General features: G+C 48.5%; 2 protein-coding genes across 2 annotated transcripts; one reads left to right on the top strand and one right to left on the bottom strand.

The window, feature by feature from the left end:
- Window positions 1–1,880: 1,880 nt before the first annotated feature.
- IUM83_08560 (PhosphoLipase D, Pi-PLD-like-1) lies at window positions 1,881–3,480 on the top strand (the record flags this gene model as incomplete). Its single annotated transcript, XM_067932940.1, has 2 exons — window positions 1,881–2,960; window positions 3,040–3,480. 2 exons carry the CDS (start codon window positions 1,881–1,883, stop codon window positions 3,478–3,480), a joined length of 1,521 nt encoding a protein of 506 aa, XP_067783452.1.
- Window positions 3,481–4,805: 1,325 nt separating this feature from the next.
- IUM83_08559 (uncharacterized protein) lies at window positions 4,806–5,415 on the bottom strand (the record flags this gene model as incomplete). The annotated part of the gene is made up of 4 exons (XM_067932939.1): window positions 4,806–4,936; window positions 5,143–5,150; window positions 5,255–5,332; window positions 5,396–5,415. The coding sequence occupies 4 exons, from the start codon at window positions 5,413–5,415 to the stop codon at window positions 4,806–4,808; spliced, it is 237 nt and encodes a 78-aa protein (XP_067783363.1).
- Window positions 5,416–15,437: the final 10,022 nt, after the last annotated feature.

Below are 15,437 nucleotides of genomic sequence, written 5' to 3'. Positions count from 1 at the left end.
ACGGTTGATTTCAGACGATCAGCTCCAGTCAACCCGCTTTCCAATCGTTAATTTACACGCCAGTCTCTATTCATTCATTCTGCAACTTCCTCTGCAAGCATCCTACTACGTTGACGGAAGGGCCGCATCTATCTTGATTTGTCGACATATCCGCGACCCAAAAGCAAGCGTGCGTCTGAGCTCTCTCTCGTTGCCATTGTGGCTATCCTCCACGCGAGTTGCATCGTCGGATCCGCTGTGATATCTGGCGCGGCGATAGTCTTGGTGGGGAAAGATGATTTGGTGCATTCTCCTCCGGAATCCCTGCATGACGGAACAAGGTTCCTACGCAACCCCGAAGCATCGGGCCCCGAGGACGAAGAAGGAGAAGATGAAAGAGGGTTCAATTTGTTTAAATCCGCTACTACCAAGCTTAAGGAAAGTGAAGAACCCCGAAATTTACGATGATCTCATCGGCAAGAAGAGGAAAACGTGGGACGTGTATGCGGCGTGGCGAGACATAGATGTTCCGCCGGAAAAGATTGCCAAGGCCATGAAGAACGTTGGCTATGGTGATAAAAGTCTCGAGCACATCGTGACCGGCTACAGACAATACCTAGAAAACATGAAGCATGTTCGGATGGAGTAAAACGTTCATTCGAGCTGCTTGGGTCACCCAAACAAGAAGCCGCTGCGTTATTTTGGTACTGGTAGTATGAAGTCTCAATGCAAAAACATTCGCTTCTTCATCTCGTAGGTGAACTGTCTCCCAAATTCTACATGAACAAACCAAATCACTTGGTTTGGTTTCGTTCGTTTTGTTACCGAACCAAAATTTCCGATGAAGCAGTGCTTTGAACTGAGAGAAACGCAACAAATCAAAGCAAACTAGAGAACATGTATTGCTGAATCATTCAACATCGAACGTACTTCCCCCCATTGGACCCAAGAAATGAAGCCCCTCTCCACGGATATTGTGTGTGCATACTGTTATTCCAGTGTACTGGGTATTGTTGGAACGCTTCACCTCGAACTGGCCTACATAGCTATCTGATGCAAAGGTGAACCAAGTCTACACTAGAACGCACGCTAAAACTATTTTAACCACCTGCGTACATACCTCTTGTGGCTCACACATTGTGGGCATGTGCAGATCGATGCGGGGAGAAGCACTGCATGGCAGTCGCCAAGCCCCGCACACTATCCACGACCTGATATCAAAGCGCTTACTTCTATCATTTTTTCTGAAAATCAGCAATGCGTGGATGATGATTTGCGTTGTTGAAGATGCGCCCCACATCACCTCGGGCTCGGAGACCAACGCCCCATTTGAAGAAGCACCAGCACCAAGGCAACGCAGGAATCCGGCCTAAAAGATAAAAATGCTTCGCTGCTCGGCCTCGAGTAACAAGCACGCACGCCTTCGCCTCGAGCAAGAAAGCAAATGCATCCTGTCGACGGTGATTTAAGCGCATAGACCGTGGCTCCCGATCCGGCGATGTCGAGGCCCAAGCAAGGCCCAACCCAGACCACGGCGGTGGCGCTGTTTCGAGCTCGCATGTTATAGCAGTCGCTTGCCGGCGGTAAGAGGCGCATCCGCGATTCCGTCTCAGCAATATGGTCTGCGCGAGCATCCACCAACATAGGATATCAACTGACACTCAGCACAACAGCAGTCCGAGCTATACCGCCTTGCACTCCATGGCAGCGCGAGCAAAGTGAACCCACATGCGTCTGCGCGCGCGCCCATTGGCCAGACCCGAAATCCGACTGATTTCCGCGCATGCGTGGCACCATACAAAGACGCATATAGCCGGGCTCCCGAGCCAAGATCCCCCTCCTCATTCCAGCATTTGCGCTCTGCAGCTCAAGTCGATCTTCGTGCTCCCCCTCTGCCAGCCATGGACGGACTCAGCCGCGCCTTCCACTTCATCCTGGACCCGTTCCACAAGGAGAAGAAGCCCGAGAAGGAGGCCACCGCGCCCTTCGACCAGCCCTACCTCGAGCCCTCGCGCTGGTTCCTGACCGAGGAGGAGATGCGCACGTCGCGCGACGGCTACAGGCGCGAGGGCATGCACCTCTACTCCAAGGGCAACCGCGTCAAGCTCTACGCCGCGTCCGCCAGCTACTTCAACGACGTGGCCGACGACATGCTGGACGTGCGTCGCGGCGACCTCGTGTACCTCACGGGCTGGGGCACGTGCAACGTGCCGTTCAAGCCGGACGAGCCCGACACCAAGCTCTGCGACCTGGCCGAGGCCGCCGTCAAGCGCGGCGCCGACTGGCGCATGCTCGTGTGGTCCAACATCACGGAGCGCGCGCAGAACCACGAGGTGCGCGACATCATCAACTCGCTGCCGCCGCCCGAGCAGTTCGGCCCCGCGCGTTTCGTGTACGACGACCGCCTGCCGCACGCCACGTCGTCGCACCACCAGAAGTCGGTGATCGTGCGCAAGGGCCGTGACCTCGTGGCCTACGTGGGCGGCGTGGACCTGACCAACGACCGCTGGGACACGCTCGAGCACGACCAAGCTGCCCTGCGCGAGCGCACGGGCATCAAGTGCCTCTGGAACGGATGGCTGGACGCCCACGCCCGCATCGAGGGCCCCGCCACCAAGGACGTGGCCTGCAACTTCCTGGACCGCTGGAACGCGGACCCCAAGCCGTCGCAGGACCTCATGGACGACCTACTGGACTTCGAGAACCCCGAGTACTCGACACTGCCGCCCATTGACGAGAGCGAGACGCCGCTGGACATCCCCGAGGATGGCACGCACGCCGTACAGCTGTGCCGCACCTTCAGCCCGGACTACGACCACTACGGCTTCGCGCCGCAGGGCGAGCAGTCCATCTTCCACGCGCGCATCAAGGCCATCCGCAACGCGCAGAACTACATCTTCATCCAGGACCAGTACTTCATCTTGGTGCCGGAGCTGCTGGAGGCCATCATGGACATGATGCCCAGCATCGAGCGCCTCATTGTCATCATGCAACGCACCGTCGAGGCTGAGCTACACGGGTTATGCCAAGTATCTGTACGACATGGTGGCCCCCATTCAGAAGGCCTTCCCGGACAAGTTCAAGCTCTACTCGACTAAGGAGTCTAAGGAACTGTATATCCACAGCAAGCTGGTGATCGTGGACGATGTGTATGTCTCGCTGGGTTCGGCCAACTGGAACCGCCGCAGCATGACGAGCGACACGGAGATCGGTATCAACATCGTGGACACGGAGCTGGTGCAGTCGCCCGACAACATCACGGTGAACAAGCTGGCGCGCAACTTCCGCATCCAGAAGTTCATGGAGGCCACCAAGCTGACGTACGACGAGCTTAGCGCCATGACGTTCCTGGAGGCGTGCGACGCGCTCGAAGCCGCCGCTCACGACGATGGCTCCAGCCTCATCGAGCCGTACGGCGTGGAGGACAAGGCCGCGTTCGACTTTGTGCCGGATGCTCTGCGCCAGATCGTGGATCCGGACGTTGAGGGTGATGACAACTAAGCGTTACCAAATTGTGACGTGTCTGTATAGGTTATCTCTTTTGTCCAGCGTAATCCCAAGTTGAGATGCTTTGCTAAGTTAGCAGTGCTAACAGTGGATCGAAGTGAAAACATTAAAAGCGTTGAACGTGCAGGGTGAAAATATTCTTGAGTTCTTTCAGCTCTCTCCAGGCTATATTTCCAAACGGAAAATATATTGCCCATGTTTTCAGTCGGAGGGGGTGAAACGACACTCAAATCTAGCTGAAGCGCTCTAGCTAAATCGACCCACCGGCAATTGAGAGCCATGAGCAGCTCGCAGTCAGCCCAATGGTCCTATGATTTCCTGCTCGACGCTGGGTCGGTCTTAAAGCTCTCGTGTGTCACGCCCTATTTCCACGTCGCTCAATATTTTTTAATTTTAGTCATAGGGGTATTATGCTTTGCAATGCGTTTGTCGTTTTCACCTAGTGTTTTGCCCAAGTTATAATATCTGGCGCCCGATATAAAAACAGATGGCCATTAAATCCTCCAAGTTATAATCGCCAGCCTCGATATCGATATCGATTTACGCTATCTGTGGTCGAATTGCCGATCCAAAAACGAAATTCGGGCCGATTTAATTTAAATCGCGATGTCTGTGTACGGATTATAATGCCGCGCTTTATATATATAAAATATGCAATTGGACACTTACATCTGGACACTTGACGAGTGGTCGGCAGATCGCGCTGCTGATCTGTCGAAGCACCGCAGTTTCCGAAAACCTTCACCTTGCACAAGTGCAGCATGTACTCTCTCGACTACCGTTGGCGAGCCGTTTTTCTTATGCATGTGTATGGAATATGTATGCAGTATGTTAGCGATATATTTGGGCCTAACGTGCGAACACTGCAACGTTGGTACAAGTTGTTTTTGACCGATGGTGTGGTTGATGAAGGAGATCGAACTAACCGCTCGTCGCGTTGGCCGAACGACGTGGTAACCCGTGTTCGAAAGTACGTGAAAGGCCACCCTACATTTTATTTAGAGGAGCTACAGGAGTTCATACGAAACAATTTTCCTGAAGTGAAAAATGTTTCGTTAAGCACCATTTGTAGAGCCTTGCATTTTGATATGAATTTGACACGAAAAGTTTTAACGAAAGCCGCAAGAGAGGCTGTGCCACACGACGTGCATGCGTACAAGGTTAAGTTGGAAGCTATGTATTCTTATCCTGAGCAATTGCTTTTTTGTCGACGAAACGTCGAAGGATGGACGACATGCGTATCGTAGATATGCATGGTCAAAACGGAATACAAAGGCGGTGGTCCGGCTGCCGTTTAGTAGAGCTTCGGAGATGTAGGCTCAACGATGCTTTAGCAGCTCCCAGAAGTTGGATACGGAGACCTTGAAGTCTTGCTGGCGGGCGTTCTTAGTGGCTTTCATGAATACCTTCCTGTCTTCGATCACGTCAACTTCAGCATCAAACTCCTGAGCTGAGAGGAAGCGAAACATTTGAGCCCGGGCCACTGAGTAGCCTGCATCGGCCACAAACTTGAACGACTTCACGATTCCTTTACGCGGGCCTGATGAGCGCTGGCCAGTCCTGAACGTCACCGAGCCTCGAAGTTGCTTGTCGAATGGCAAATCACCACCACGTGGTGGGCTCATTGTAAAAAGCAGGAGCCGCTAGTGCACTCACAGACGAAGCTAACGAGCCATCAAACACGTTCAACAGATTAGTATTAGAGTCGCAAGGGCCGGAGACACACTAAGTTTCAGTATGGTAGCGTAGTATCGACATGCGGTCTTACATAGCGGAGTTCAGCTCGCGCGACAGACAAGCGGAAAGCCCAGCGATACAGGAGTCGCTAGTGCACTCACAGACGAAGCTAACGAGCCGTTAAACACGTCCAACAGAGCCGTATCGGAGTAGCAGTGGCCGGCGACGTTACCTCGGTGTCCTGAGAACCAACGATGCGCCCGTTATATTTAGTAGGAAGAGGTGGTGCGACTTACCTACACCTGGAGGTCGATTTACCACCATGTCGCATGTTTATGTCTTCGAATTATTTTATCTCAGAGATCGATCTAAGCCCTAAATCCGAGCGACAAAAAATCTGCAAACCACAATAAATTCTAATTTATTTCAGTGAGGTCTAAGGCCTTGCCCTTCACTCGGAATGAGTTGGATCCTAAACTAAACAATACTTAGAGGGTGTGGTGAGGTGGTAGCTTGGCGAGATTTCCGAAACTGAGTGGCTGCACCGCTCGCACTCCTGGCGGGATAGGCCGTGCCGACATACCCGCACTCATCCTCGCTTAACTGGGATGACTCGCTGCCACTCCTTCGATGAGGGAGAACTCTATTCCTGCTGCGCAGGAATGCCCATATACTAATCTTCCGCCCCTCGTTTTGAAATCGAGCTGAAGCAGTCCGATTGCAATAGGTGAATACACCTAAACATACTGCGAAACTGCGCGCCACCGCCCGTGATGAAAACAACAGCAACAACAACAAACAGCGATACATGTAGATAAAAGAGGTACGATTGTGGTAAATGTCTCTCTCTCGTTTTTAATCTTTTCAGTCGTCATTTAGCTAATGACTCTCTCCCCCCTCCTCTCTCCATGCTAGAGGGCTAACGCTGCCACCCGGGCTCTTATTGGATCTGAATGTCACTCTTCAGAAAATCAACGTAACCTTTTGCAAAGCGTTTGTATTCGTCGCCGCCGAAGCCAGCGTTCGTCATGCTTTGGGCCAGGTACCTCGGTTTAACACCCAAAGCTTTCCACGTTGCATAAGTTTGGGCAAGCTTGGTCGCGTCGGCCATTACAAGTTCGTTGTAAAACACAGGGTTCTTCACCACGTCGTTTATCAACTTCTTCACTTCTCTTCTTCTCAGTTTTTCTGCGCCGCCGGAAAGATCAGAAGTGATCCATGACAGCAACGATCTATCTTCTCTTTCATCTTCATCTTCGTGGCCCGCTGCTATGGGTGCACGCAGGAACCTTTTGTCGTCGTGGAGTATCTCGCCATGAAAATGCAGCGCATTTTGTAGCTCTCCTGAGACTATCGCCGGGGTAGGCTCCGCGGTAGATCGGGCGATACCGTTAGCGTAGCAGGTAGCCACAATGACAGCGAGACCGGTAGACCTCAGACGCATGCTTGCTTTAGTGTCGCGCGTGTGTTGAAGGTAGAAACGGCCCTTTCGTAGATGCCGTAGGAGCGGTGGTGTGAGGGCTGCAGAGGAAGTTGCGGAATGGATTAAAGAAGGCCTATAGTGGAACTGGCATCGAGTGGTTGGAGGGCGGGCTTCTGCATGCCGAATATCCTGTCAACATACATAATTAAGTTTATCTACGTATAAAGAAAGCCCGGCGTACAGTATTTCGTCGCGTTGTTCAAGGAGCAGACTGTGTACAATACAATGTAGTTCACAGCCGTTCAACAGCATTACATACATCCGTGTTGTAACAATGCACATTTCGTCATGCTGAGCAACACGATGTGCTCAAAATACTTCGAGGTCCTATTCGTCAAATTCTACTTCCAATCTTAATGTGAACAAGCGATTACCATTATTTTTGGGATGTGGGAAATCAGCTGCTTGTCCTACACCTTTTCAACTTCAAAACTGCAAATTCGAAGTTCAGTGGTGCAAGATGTAAGAGCAAAATGACATTGAATAGAGATTTTACTATACACAAGGCATTGACTAATATGCAATACTGCTGACCAATTGGCAAATCGCATTCTTCAACTCTATGTACGACGATACGTATACCGTATATCATAATATAACCATAGAGTATTGCTGTTTGATGAACTTAAAATTTGCAGTTTTGAAGTTGAAAAGGTGTAGAAATGAATCTCAACTCTAGGAGAATGCAGTTTTTTTCCTTCTTAGCGTTGATACGGCGAACTATGCTTTAGATCCCACAATCAACTGGTTTCTAGTTTATGCTGAGGAAAAAACAAAGCATACATATGTTATTTTGGAAGATGTGCGATCGTCTGACTGCAAGAGCCAGCAAATTACGATTGTGATGACGAACATGAACATGTTTTGCGCTTTGCATGGGTTATGGGCCACAATTTGTGGCTAACCAGGTCGTAACTCGTTGTTTTAGCGAATCACAAAGATTAACACTACGTTGAGTTGTCCGGCCCATACTTCGAATTAATTAACTCTTCGAATATTAATACATGCTGCTGCCTTATTCAAAGTTGTGTTGTGGCTTTTGTAGAATGGCTGGAGGAAAACCTACAAATCAACGCTGACACTTATCGCTGTTGTTGATCTGCGCTGCCGGTTCATCGACCTTGCATACCTCTACGACACCATTTGATTGTTGTGCTTCACACGATCCATATCGAGGTAGGAGAATGCTCTATCTCCATCGTGGAAATGGTTTCGGTTGTCGAAGCTCCTGGTTGACTTTGGATTAACCTGTTTTATCGTTGTTAGGTTCCGATAGAGAATCAACTCGAGGGATTTGATCGTTGGTTTACCTGTAGGTCTCTATTTGCATGCCAAACTTCGTTCAAAGCACAATAGGACAAACTTTTTTTTCGTACAGTATTGACATTGACGTAGCATTGTGTAAATACTTTCTTGGCCCGTTTTTGAGCCCAACATCGGTAAATTGTGCTTGCGCACGTACTTGAAGTATGGTTCTAAACCTTAGGTGTCTTGTTTCTGTTTCTGTTGGATTGCGACAATCATTACACAACTTGGATCAGGTTGCATAAGGTTACATCAGCCTGAGTACCATTTATTGCGGCTTGCATCTGTTCTTGCAAATCCGCTTCGTTCAAACCTGATTTGAAACCCTTACAAATTCATGATTTAGGCACAACTAATGATAAGTTATTTATCTATTTAGAGCCCGATTTGACGAATTAGCCGTTTGAATTGTGCAAAAGTGACATTGCTTTGAAACCAAGTTGAGTACAGCGATTAGACACCAAAATGAAGATAGGACCCAGAAGGCATCACCTGAGCGCACGCCGTACGCTCAAAAGTACTCAAGTTAAATCCACTCTCCGTGCCGCAAAACTTGCTGTCGAGGTTGAATGAACCCATGCTTGCATGAATAGCCTCTAAAGTCGAGGGCCTGTTGAGTGAATCTGGTGATTGTATAGAGAAGTTCTGCATAGTACGTCCTTCTGCTGCAGCAGAAGGACATGTACTGTACAGTCATCAATGTTCACCCAACATGAGTAATAATGGTATGTACCTTTAAAGAAGAACATATGACGTGGTGTCGTCCATTTGTTGAAAGTGCCCAAAATTGTGGTTTGTGGAAGAACTATGTATGAATACTGCATACTGAATAACACATGACGACGCGTTGTCACAATGCCCAGACCTTTCCGTACAATGAAGGATATATAATATGTAGACTAGGATTTTGGATATCCCCCTGAAATCCAAAAGAGTTGTGAGCACAATACATACAGTTTTTTTTCGGTGATGGGTTGTAGTACCCAGAGGAATCTTGGGATGAGGTGTTTACGCAGGATTAGAACAAACTTCAATTGTGCTCCCTGTAGATTTACCGTAATCCTCATATCCAAGGTGGGGTGATAATACGACGGTACTGCTCCTCCACTTCATCTGAAAATAGTGCCGTTGACATTATTTAGCCAGGCTCTAAATCGCAGCGCTTCAGTGGTTCGATTCAAGCGTTTAGTGAATACGTACCGCTGCTAGATGGACGCGGCCATTTCACCCCAGCACACGAGGAAGCGGAGTCATTTCTACAGTTACGCACTCGTGTGCTGCCAGCATCTCTGATCAAGAGTGTTGAGGCTCAGCGCAGGGCTGTTCCGGCCAGAGCACAGTGATAACTCGATGGCCTGTCCCTTAGGGGCCAGGGCGCTGAACTAATTGCAGCGAACGGCAGGCTCTCGTCGCACACGATCCCGTTGAAACGACGGGCAAAGGGGCAAGAGCACCGCAAAGACGTTAGCTAGTGCCGATCGCCAAGCAGGTCCGTCTTGGCCAAACTTCGTTCAAAGCACAATAGGACAAACTTTTTTTTCGTACAGTATTGACATTGACGTAGCATTGTGTAAATACTTTCTTGGCCCGTTTTTGAGCCCAACATCGGTAAATTGTGCTTGCGCACGTACTTGAAGTATGGTTCTAAACCTTAGGTGTCTTGTTTCTGTTTCTGTTGGATTGCGACAATCATTACACAACTTGGATCAGGTTGCATAAGGTTACATCAGCCTGAGTACCATTTATTGCGGCTTGCATCTGTTCTTGCAAATCCGCTTCGTTCAAACCTGATTTGAAACCCTTACAAATTCATGATTTAGGCACAACTAATGATAAGTTATTTATCTATTTAGAGCCCGATTTGACGAATTAGCCGTTTGAATTGTGCAAAAGTGACATTGCTTTGAAACCAAGTTGAGTACAGCGATTAGACACCAAAATGAAGATAGGACCCAGAAGGCATCACCTGAGCGCACGCCGTACGCTCAAAAGTACTCAAGTTAAATCCACTCTCCGTGCCGCAAAACTTGCTGTCGAGGTTGAATGAACCCATGCTTGCATGAATAGCCTCTAAAGTCGAGGGCCTGTTGAGTGAATCTGGTGATTGTATAGAGAAGTTCTGCATAGTACGTCCTTCTGCTGCAGCAGAAGGACATGTACTGTACAGTCATCAATGTTCACCCAACATGAGTAATAATGGTATGTACCTTTAAAGAAGAACATATGACGTGGTGTCGTCCATTTGTTGAAAGTGCCCAAAATTGTGGTTTGTGGAAGAACTATGTATGAATACTGCATACTGAATAACACATGACGACGCGTTGTCACAATGCCCAGACCTTTCCGTACAATGAAGGATATATAATATGTAGACTAGGATTTTGGATATCCCCCTGAAATCCAAAAGAGTTGTGAGCACAATACATACAGTTTTTTTCGGTGATGGGTTGTAGAACCCAGAGGAATCTTGGGATGAGGTGTTTACGCAGGATTAGAACAAACTTCAATTGTGCTCCCTGTAGATTTACCGTAATCCTCATATCCAAGGTGGGGTGATAATACGACGGTACTGCTCCTCCACTTCATCTGAAAATAGTGCCGTTGACATTATTTAGCCAGGCTCTAAATCGCAGCGCTTCAGTGGTTCGATTCAAGCGTTTAGTGAATACGTACCGCTGCTAGATGGACGCGGCCATTTCACCCCAGCACACGAGGAAGCGGAGTCATTTCTACAGTTACGCACTCGTGTGCTGCCAGCATCTCTGATCAAGAGTGTTGAGGCTCAGCGCAGGGCTGTTCCGGCCAGAGCACAGTGATAACTCGATGGCCTGTCCCTTAGGGGCCAGGGCGCTGAACTAATTGCAGCGAACGGCAGGCTCTCGTCGCACACGATCCCGTTGAAACGACGGGCAAAGGGGCAAGAGCACCGCAAAGACGTTAGCTAGTGCCGATCGCCAAGCAGGTCCGTCTTGGCCAAACTTCGTTCAAAGCACAATAGGACAAACTTTTTTTCGTACAGTATTGACATTGACGTAGCATTGTGTAAATACTTTCTTGGCCCGTTTTTGAGCCCAACATCGGTAAATTGTGCCTGCGCACGTAGTTGAAGTATGGTTCTAAACCTTAGGTGTCTTGTTTCTGTTTCTGTTGGATTGCGACAATCATTACACAGCTTGGGTCAGGTTGCATAAGGTTGCATCAGCCTGAGTACCATTTATTGCGGCTTGCATCTGTTCTTGCAAATCCGCTTCGTTCAAACCTGATTTGAAACCCTTACAAATTCATGATTTAGGCACAACTAATGATAAGTTATTTATCTATTTAGAGCCCGATTTGACGAATTAGCCGTTTGAATTGTGCAAAAGTGACATTGCTTTGAAACCAAGTTGAGTACAGCGATTAGACACCAAAATGAAGATAGGACCCAGAAGGCATCACCTGAGCGCACGCCGTACGCTCAAAAGTACTCAAGTTAAATCCACTCTCCGTGCCGCAAAACTTGCTGTCGAGGTTGAATGAACCCATGCTTGCATGAATAGCCTCTAAAGTCGAGGGCCTGTTGAGTGAATCTGGTGATTGTATAGAGAAGTTCTGCATAGTACGTCCTTCTGCTGCAGCAGAAGGACATGTACTGTACAGTCATCAATGTTCACCCAACATGAGTAATAATGGTATGTACCTTTAAAGAAGAACATATGACGTGGTGTCGTCCATTTGTTGAAAGTGCCCAAAATTGTGGTTTGTGGAAGAACTATGTATGAATACTGCATACTGAATAACACATGACGACGCGTTGTCACAATGCCCAGACCTTTCCGTACAATGAAGGATATATAATATGTAGACTAGGATTTTGGATATCCCCCTGAAATCCAAAAGAGTTGTGAGCACAATACATACAGTTTTTTTTCGGTGATGGGTTGTAGTACCCAGAGGAATCTTGGGATGAGGTGTTTACGCAGGATTAGAACAAACTTCAATTGTGCTCCCTGTAGATTTACCGTAATCCTCATATCCAAGGTGGGGTGATAATACGACGGTACTGCTCCTCCACTTCATCTGAAAATAGTGCCGTTGACATTATTTAGCCAGGCTCTAAATCGCAGCGCTTCAGTGGTTCGATTCAAGCGTTTAGTGAATACGTACCGCTGCTAGATGGACGCGGCCATTTCACCCCAGCACACGAGGAAGCGGAGTCATTTCTACAGTTACGCACTCGTGTGCTGCCAGCATCTCTGATCAAGAGTGTTGAGGCTCAGCGCAGGGCTGTTCCGGCCAGAGCACAGTGATAACTCGATGGCCTGTCCCTTAGGGGCCAGGGCGCTGAACTAATTGCAGCGAACGGCAGGCTCTCGTCGCACACGATCCCGTTGAAACGACGGGCAAAGGGGCAAGAGCACCGCAAAGACGTTAGCTAGTGCCGATCGCCAAGCAGGTCCGTCTTGGCCAAACTTCGTTCAAAGCACAATAGGACAAACTTTTTTTTCGTACAGTATTGACATTGACGTAGCATTGTGTAAATACTTTCTTGGCCCGTTTTTGAGCCCAACATCGGTAAATTGTGCCTGCGCACGTAGTTGAAGTATGGTTCTAAACCTTAGGTGTCTTGTTTCTGTTTCTGTTGGATTGCGACAATCATTACACAGCTTGGGTCAGGTTGCATAAGGTTGCATCAGCCTGAGTACCATTTATTGCGGCTTGCATCTGTTCTTGCAAATCCGCTTCGTTCAAACCTGATTTGAAACCCTTACAAATTCATGATTTAGGCACAACTAATGATAAGTTATTTATCTATTTAGAGCCCGATTTGACGAATTAGCCGTTTGAATTGTGCAAAAGTGACATTGCTTTGAAACCAAGTTGAGTACAGCGATTAGACACCAAAATGAAGATAGGACCCAGAAGGCATCACCTGAGCGCACGCCGTACGCTCAAAAGTACTCAAGTTAAATCCACTCTCCGTGCCGCAAAACTTGCTGTCGAGGTTGAATGAACCCATGCTTGCATGAATAGCCTCTAAAGTCGAGGGCCTGTTGAGTGAATCTGGTGATTGTATAGAGAAGTTCTGCATAGTACGTCCTTCTGCTGCAGCAGAAGGACATGTACTGTACAGTCATCAATGTTCACCCAACATGAGTAATAATGGTATGTACCTTTAAAGAAGAACATATGACGTGGTGTCGTCCATTTGTTGAAAGTGCCCAAAATTGTGGTTTGTGGAAGAACTATGTATGAATACTGCATACTGAATAACACATGACGACGCGTTGTCACAATGCCCAGACCTTTCCGTACAATGAAGGATATATAATATGTAGACTAGGATTTTGGATATCCCCCTGAAATCCAAAAGAGTTGTGAGCACAATACATACAGTTTTTTTTCGGTGATGGGTTGTAGTACCCAGAGGAATCTTGGGATGAGGTGTTTACGCAGGATTAGAACAAACTTCAATTGTGCTCCCTGTAGATTTACCGTAATCCTCATATCCAAGGTGGGGACAGTTCTTCGGAATTGAAGTGTATGGTGGAAGTGCCGAAGGCGCCAACATTTGCAAACCTGATCGCACAGAGGCTCAAGACGCGTATAACCATGGCGTTCGCGTCGCGGGGGGATACACGGACCTCATTTTCAGCCTCCTAGGCTACGTCTACTCGTGGGCTTTGCCGTGGCTGGTCAAGCGATTTGGCGCCAAGTGGGTGCTTGTGGGCTCTCTAGTTCCTCTGTCGCTGCTGATGGTCATGGCTTATTCCACGAATGTGGAGCTTAACGTGGGCATTATAATCTTCACTGCAGTCAGCCTCACAACCATCATGGCACTAAATGTGCCGGTAATTGTCCATGTGGTTGGCGGCAACGCTGATATCGGTGTTCTTGTGGGAGTATTCAACGCGGCCAATTGCCTCGGCCAGCTACTCAACTTTTCGATTGGGGCAGGAATCGTCGGTACCTCGATGGGCTACAAGTTACCTGTCTTCTTAGGTGGTGTCATGAGTTTCGTCGGCATGATCTTCACAATTATCTTTTTCAAAGTCAAGTTGTATTCCCTGTAAATAATGATAGTAGCTTTGGAGTCTCGATCGTGAAGCTGCTTCTGGTAGTGTAGCCCTGTGTATTGAATAATAATAAATCGAAACATGACACAAAGCTTGGTATTTGCTTGAGTCTATTTGTTCTGGTGATGCAGCCACTTGCTCCTCTTTCTACGAGCTTTTCGTTGAGCACCGATCAAGTTTCGCATAGAACAAGTCAAGCAAGGCAGTGATCTGTCTTCCTCGACTTCCACTTAAGCTTTGTGGAGAAAAATGGAAACTCCTATTGATCTCTGGTCTTCTCAGGGGCGAGCTCGGCTGGCCCCCACATGCACACTTACTACTCAATGGCTACAAACTAGATACTTCGAAGTACTTTGCAACCTAGGTACACCATGAGTGCACCTCTGGGTGTGGGTACAACCCAGATCATTTCCCCCCTCGACGACGGCCGCGACCAACTTGGCGAATTTCAGTTGTAACAATTGGGTCCTTCGGTGCCAATATCGTCCACATACGGCGTGCCAAAGAGTTTTGCGGAGAGGAAACAACGTAATGGGGAACAAGCTGAGGAACATCTTCGTACATCACGGCCGCTGGTTCCCATGAAGCTTCGTCAGGGTCGAGGCCAATCCACTGGACAAAGATCTCCCACTGATGAGAGACTTGACCCAGTCGGCACTCCAGCAATTTATCGACCAAATGTCTTCCTTCGCCATGTAGAGCGTGCGCTATCAGATCTTCAGTAACGCCACGCTCAGAGTCCCGATAAAACTTAAGTCGCGATGCGTGACGAACCACGATGCTGTAAGGTGCGCACAGATCTTGCACCTCGAACGTATAATCGTTGAGGCAGCGCACGATTCGCTTCGGACCACGCCACAAATGCGCTAGTTTGCTGCCGCCTTTGACTGCTGAAGCTGCCAGCACAAAATCGCCAATTGCGAACTTTGCCATCCGCACTCCGGGTTTGTTCGCTCTGCGACCACGTGCTTGGGCATTTTTTGCGCGACGATGTCTCTGAACTCTGCTGATGAATAGCATCCGAAGCTGTGCGAACCTCTCGCAGGTGTTTTTGCTGTTGCTCTTCGATCCAAGAAAGAGAACAATTATATGCAAAAGTAGGCGGGAGGATAGCATTTAGTTGCGACGACCCTGGTAATCCAGTAAAAGCTGTAATTGGCGCGATTGCCCCGAGTCGGTCCGAGGGCATGCCATTCAGCGCTGCTTGCACGAGTGGTAGAAGGGTCGGCCACTGTTTAATTTGCAACTTTAGCTCACTGGCCATAGCCTTCAGACTGCGCAGCAGCAAACGGTTCACGACTTCAACTGAGCCATTTGCCCATGGAGAGTATGCCGTGACAAAGTGGTGGTGTGCTCCTAGTATATGGCGCAACCTGTCTATCACGTCGCTGGTGAAATGAGGGCCTTGATCTGAAACCCAGGTGTGCACA

Source organism: Phytophthora cinnamomi (genome assembly GCF_018691715.1).
Source record: "Phytophthora cinnamomi strain GKB4 chromosome Unknown Contig99, whole genome shotgun sequence".
NCBI lineage: Eukaryota > Oomycota > Peronosporomycetes > Peronosporales > Peronosporaceae > Phytophthora > Phytophthora cinnamomi.
The sequence above is the reverse complement of the archived record's forward strand: the minus strand, read 5'-3'. Positions and strand labels throughout refer to the sequence as shown.